This window comes from Limulus polyphemus, unplaced genomic scaffold, assembly GCF_000517525.1.
Source record: "Limulus polyphemus unplaced genomic scaffold, Limulus_polyphemus-2.1.2 Scaffold1614, whole genome shotgun sequence".
NCBI classification, from domain to species: Eukaryota; Metazoa; Arthropoda; class Merostomata; order Xiphosura; family Limulidae; genus Limulus; species Limulus polyphemus.
The window spans coordinates 104,434-110,889 of NW_013667224.1; the positions used below are offsets into that span (position 1 = coordinate 104,434).

At 30.2% G+C, this 6,456-nt stretch overlaps 1 protein-coding gene across 1 annotated transcript in view; it reads left to right on the forward strand.

Annotated features, from left to right (window-relative positions):
* The window catches only part of LOC106464297 (Down syndrome cell adhesion molecule-like protein Dscam2), a 98,783-nt gene that overhangs the window by 68,712 nt on the left and 23,615 nt on the right, over nucleotides 1-6,456 (forward strand). The window contains exons 14-15 of the mRNA XM_022391995.1: nucleotides 2,066-2,256; nucleotides 2,414-2,581. Of these exons, the coding sequence (XP_022247703.1) occupies nucleotides 2,066-2,256; nucleotides 2,414-2,581 (359 nt within the window). The remainder of the gene's footprint in view (nucleotides 1-2,065; nucleotides 2,257-2,413; nucleotides 2,582-6,456) is intronic.

Genomic DNA, 6,456 nt, shown 5'->3' on the forward strand with positions numbered 1-6,456 from the left:
TCATATTCAAGAAAGAACAAGAGAAAGCATTAAAGGTACAGTCGTCTGTAGGTTTTTAAAAAAATATCATATTCAAGAAAGAACAAGAGAAAGCATTAAAGGTACAGTCGTCTGTAGGTTTTTAAAAAAATATTATGTTGAAGAAAGAACAAGAAAAAGTATTAAAGGTACAGACTTTTATAAGATTTTAAACAATAAGTATTCAAGGTACAGTCGTCTGTAGATTTATTGAACTATATGATATTCAACAAAGAATAAGAGAAAGTATTAAAGATACAGCCATCTGTACGTTTTTAAACAATATTATATTCAAGAAAGAACAAGAAAAAGTATTAAAGGTACAGTCTTCTATAAGTTTTTAAACAATGTTATATTCAAGAAAGAACAAGAGAAAGTATTAAACGTACAGTCGTCTCTAGGTTTTTAAACAATGTTATATTGAAGAAAGAACAAGAAAAAGTATTAAAGGTACAGTCTTTCATAGGATTTTAAACAATAAGTATTCAAGGTACAGTCGTTTGTAGGTTTATTGAACTATATGATATTCAAGAAAGAATAAGAGAAAGTATTAAAGATACAGCCATCTGTACGTTTTTAAACAATATTATATTCAAGAAAGAACAAGAGAAAGTATTCAAGGTACAGTCTTCTAAAGGTTTTTAATGAATGTTGTGCCTTTAATACTTTTTCTTGTTCTTTCTAGAACATCATATTGTTTAAAAACATACTGACGACTGTACCTTTAATACTTTTTCTTGTTCTTTCTTCAATATAACATTGTTTAAAAACTATAGAAGACTGTACTTTTAATACTTTTTCTTCTTCTTTTTTGCATATAACATTTTTCAAAAACCTATAGAAGACTGTACCTATAATACTTTTTCTTGTTGTTTCTTGAATATCATATAGTTTAATAAACCTACAGACGACTGTACCTTTAATACTTTTTCTTGTTCTTTTTTCAACATAATATTTTTTAAAAACCTACATATGACTGTACCTTGAATACTTTCTCTTTTTCTTTCTTGAATATCATATTGTTTAAAAACCGATAGAAGACTGTACCTATAATAATTTTTCTTGTTGTTTCTTGAATAAAACATTGTTTAAAAACCTACAGACGACAGTTCTTATAATACTTTCTCTTGTTCTTACTTGAATATAACATTCTTTAAAAACGTATAAAAGGCCGTAAGTTTAATACTTTTTCTTGTTGTTTCTTGAACATAATATTGTTTAAAAACCTATAGACGACTCTACGTTGAATACTTTTTCTTGTTGTTTCTTGAATATAACATTGTTTAAAAATCTATAGTAAACTGTATCTTTAATACTTTCTCTTGTTCTTTCTTGAATATAACATTCATTAAAAACCTTTATAAGACTGTGCCTTTAGTACTTTCTCTTGTTCTTTCTTGAATATAATACTGTTTGAAAACGTACAGATGGCTGTATCTTTAATACTTTCTCTTATTCTTTCTTGAATATCATATAGTTCAATAAACCTACAGACGACTGTACCTTGAATTCGTTAAATTGTTCTTTCTTGAATATAACATTGTTTAAAAACATACAGACGACTGTACCTTTAATACTTTCTCTTGTTCTTTCTTGAATATAACATTGTTTAAAAACCCTTAGAAGACTGTACCTTTAATACTTTTTTTCTTGTTCTTTCTTCAACATAATATTTTTTTAAATCCTACAGACGACTGTATCTTTAATACTTTCTTTTGTTCTTTCTTGAATATCATATAGTTTAATAAACCTACAGACAACTGTACCTTGAATACTTTCTCTTGTTCTTTCTTGAACATCTTATTGTTTAAAAACCTATAGAAGACTGTACCTTTTATGCTTTTTCTTGTTCTTTCTTGAATATAATCGCCTATAGGTTTTTAAATATTTAAATACATTATATAATCGAACCACGCGACGAGAAAGCTAAAAGCATTAGTTACAAAACGTACCTAGTTTACATAATATCATGATATGATATATATAAGTTTCGGCTACCTCTGTTCTCATTCTCTTTAAACTTAGATGCTTCAACTAATTAAAATAGTTTAACTGGAACTACCATATTGATGATGTTTTTTGATATGCCGTATCAACTGATTGCAGAACCACCAAGCCCGCCAACAAATCTAGCTGTCGTTGCCGTAACTAGCAGAACTATAGAATTGTCATGGAAACCGTCTTATAGTGGAAATAGCGCCATCTTGAAGTATATAGTACAGTATAAAAATGCCTCAGGTACGTTCACAGTAACATAATATTGAGTATATTATTTACTAAAATAACTTTACTTCGTAAATATAAAATGCCGCATAATAATAATAAGTCTTGTATGAACAATATACTTTACATTCATCCCTTATCTTTGCTCCACATTTGTTCTTTTCTTTTTAAGGTTCGTGGGATAGGCACTTTACTCCTCTCGTCTTCTCCAGTTCAGAAACTTCAGCTACCATTAGAGGATTACTTCCGGTTACAACATATCATTTCCGGGTGGTTACCGAGAACCTGCAAGGACATAGTCAGCCAAGTGCAATTGTAGAATCCACAACAGCTGTGGAAGGTAAAGCAGACGATTGATTCTAACCTTTATAGGTTCCATCTTAAGTATAATTAAGTATTTAACTTACAGATGACTGTACCTTTAATACTTTTTCTTGTTTTTCATTAAATATAATATTGTTTAAAAACCTACAGACGACTGTACCTTTAATATTTTCTCTTCTTCTTTCTTGAATATAACATTTTTTAAAAACTTTACAACACTCTACTTTTGATATATTTTCTTGTTCTTTCTTGAATATAACATTCCTACATTTTTCTTACATCGTTATTTTTAACATTTACACGTGCGGAAATGATAGTCGTTTTAGCTTCCCTTTTCTCATATATTCGTTAGGGTATGTTTCTAGTATGAAAAGAAAAACTGAGATGATAATAATAAAATAAAGCATCTGTTGAAAGAATTTTACAAATTCATATATATATATATATGTTTATGTATACACTAAATCTGATAATATTTAAACTCAATAGCTAGAGTAATACCTATTTTTCTGACAATATTGAAACACTATAGCTTGGATAATACCTATTTTTCTGACAATATTGACACTCTATAGCTTGGATAATACCTATTTTTCTGACAATATTAAAATTCAATAGAGAGAACAATACCTATTTTCTGACAATATTAAAATTCAATGGCTAGAGTAATACCTATTTTTCTGACAATATTGAAACTCAATAAAGAGAGTAATAACACATTTTGTTAGCACTAAAACTCAGTAGAGAAATTACTAATGTTATATTACAGTAATAAACTCAACAATGAGAGTAATAACACTTCCTGGTAGTACTAAAATTCAAAGATAACATTCTTTGGGAGTATTAAAACTCAGCAGGGAGTAATTATTTTCAATCACTTCAGCTAATTGCTAATTCTTATTGATGTGAAAATGCTATTTCTAGAAACCATATTTTATAAATGTTGATCCCTTTGGTAAGAAATTTAGAAGTTTTGGCCTTCGACTTAAAAAGCTGTCAGAAAAAAAAAGATAGTTTTTATCGAAAAAAGGTATAATATTTATCACGTTTCATTTTTGTATATCATAAAAGTTATTAGTGTTGAAAAAGGTAATTGCCGAATGTACAAAAACTACAATAGCTTTGTTGATAGTTGCCGAATGTACAAGAACTACAATAGCTTTGTTGATAGTTGCCGAATGTACAAGAACTACAATAGCTTTGTTGATAGTTGCCGAATGTGCAAGAACTACAATAGCTTTGTTGATAGTTGCCGAATGTACAAGAACTACAATAGCTTTGTTGAAAGAGTGTTCCGGTAAAGTTTATGATCTTATCGTTTCAGAACCCTCCTCATAATAGTTCTATTTTTACTATTCTCTATTATTTATGTAATGATTAACCTTGTAATTATTACCTTGTTCATTCTATTGTATTATTTTTGTTCATGTAGTAATTGTTATGTTCTTTTATATGAGTGTTTTCAACCGTGTTCAGTAATATATACGAACTATATGCCTTGCCCAATATATTTTATGTGTAATGATAAAATTAGCGAAAATATTTACCTATGTAGATGTCACTCATATCGATTGGCTTCCCCCTTCAACAATTTAATAACGTAACTAGGGCCTATAAAAAAACGAAAATTATACGGTAAAGAAAATATTTCTATACACAGACTTAAACAAAAGTTGAAATTTCAGACAGTTATAGTAAGTTTATCTTTATAATAATTACTGTACTGCCCCTAATTAACGCCCCCGGGGGCGTTGCAAACTGCAAAAAGGGGCGCTAATTTTTCGCATATGCTTTGTTGATTTCAATGCTAATAAGTGTATGTGTGTATGTGTGTGTTTGTTTTTCTTCTTCTTTTTCAAACCAAAATTCCAGTGATAAAAGTGGATTATATATTGGATTACTATTGCTGTCACACAAGGTAAGCTTTATAAAAATACCAGGGGGGGGGGCAATAATTAGTGGGGGTGCTTTAATTAGGAGCAATACGGTATATTATTTAGTGATACATGTTCTTCTCTAAATGCTACTCCTGAATTGTTTTTGTTTTTTTCTTTTGACCAAGCACTCAATCTTTGTAATACATATTTGTTTGTGTTTTTCTTTCATTTTAATTAAAAAAGAATAATTAAAGCGCGTTCTGGTTACAACTGTTACGTTTCAGGTACAGCGTGAATGAAGATACGCACGAGGGTAGGATCACTTCCCAGCTAACAATCTCGTCAACAGATCGAGAAGATTCCGCACTCTACACGTGCGTTGTGACAAATCAGTACGGCTCAGATGAGAAAAATATTCAGTTAGTTGTACAAGGTAAATCGTCTATTCGTGGAGTAAACTAATGTTAATGTGAAATGTAGAACCTCCTCTTACGATTATTATGTCACGAGCGTGGCAAGTGGTTAACGTATTGGAGAGTCGATGGTTCGAGACCATTCGGTTCAGAATGTCTGCTTCAGGCGGCTGGTACTTCTATCTCGTTGCCTTCGTTGTAGTCCATATTTGAAACTTAGGGGTGACTGTGCCTAAATTATATAGGTTACTAATCTGGCCATTTAGCCTATTGTGTGCATAATGTGTTGGTTGTTCAGATAAAAACATAAACGAATATTTTTTTATTCCATCTTTTGTATTTATTTTTTTCCTAAATTTTAATCTTGTAGCTTTCTACTTACGAATGATTTGGTTTGTTTCGTGGGACGGGGATTCGAACCCGCGACCTCCCTCCGATTGCGAGTCAAACGCCCTAATCACCTGGCCATACTCAGTGTTTAGTCAGTGCGCGGACTTTCAAAAGAACACTGATAAGTATCTGCATTTCCTCCAGTCGTATACTATTGTGTTTTCTGTCCCTATGAAAATCATTGCGATTGACAACATATTACTTGTTCCTGGAGTAAACTGTTAAAGAGATGAAAAAGTAAAATTTGGTTAAAATATTATATTATTTCTTCATATAAATTAACGTCTGAGTAATGAAGTAAACAGCCCTTTATAACACGACTAGGAGTTCTTCCAGTAGTGTATAACGGATTTAGTGTAACTTTTAGTGTTTTAAACTAACAGGCTACTAGGATTTCTTCCAGTAGTGTGTAACGGATTTAGTGTAACTTTCTAGTGTTTTAAACTAATAGGCTACTAGGATTTCTTCCAGTAGTGTGTAACGGATGTAGTGTATTCCTTAAGCCTTTCAAAAATTGCATTGACCCTCTTTGTTTGAATCTTTCTTCAGAAAAAACTATCATTCATACCCATATTTCAAACAATGTTTTTACTGTACAGAAATTCTTCAGCAAGTAACTCTGTCTTAAAATAGTGTTAAACTCTAAATTTAGAATATTTTTTGTACTTTCAAAACCATTGTTCTCAATAATAAGATCCTCAATATCTTCTCAAAGTATAAAACACGACAGACAGAGAATGTGTGTGTAATACAAAAAAGTAAGAGCACTGTTTGGGAGTTTTAACACTGAATCAAGATACATTATTTAACAATATTAATACTCAATGGAGAAACTAGTGCTAATATATCGTAGTGTTAAACATAATACACAGATTAATAACATTTCCTAGTTGCATTGACAGTATTAAAACTTAATAGCTAGAGCAATACCCATTTTTAACAATATTAAAACTCAATAGCTATGGTAATATTTATTTTTCTGACAATATTAAAACTCAATAGCTAAAGTTATACCTATTTTTCTGATAATATTAAAACTCAATAGCTAGAGTAATTCCTATTTTTCTGACAATATTGAAAATCAATAGCTAGGGTAATACCTATTTTACTGACAGAACTGAAACTCTATAGCTAGAGTAATACCTACTTAAGCCTATTAGTTTAAAACACTAGAAAGTTACACTAAATCCGTTACACACTTCTGGAAGAAA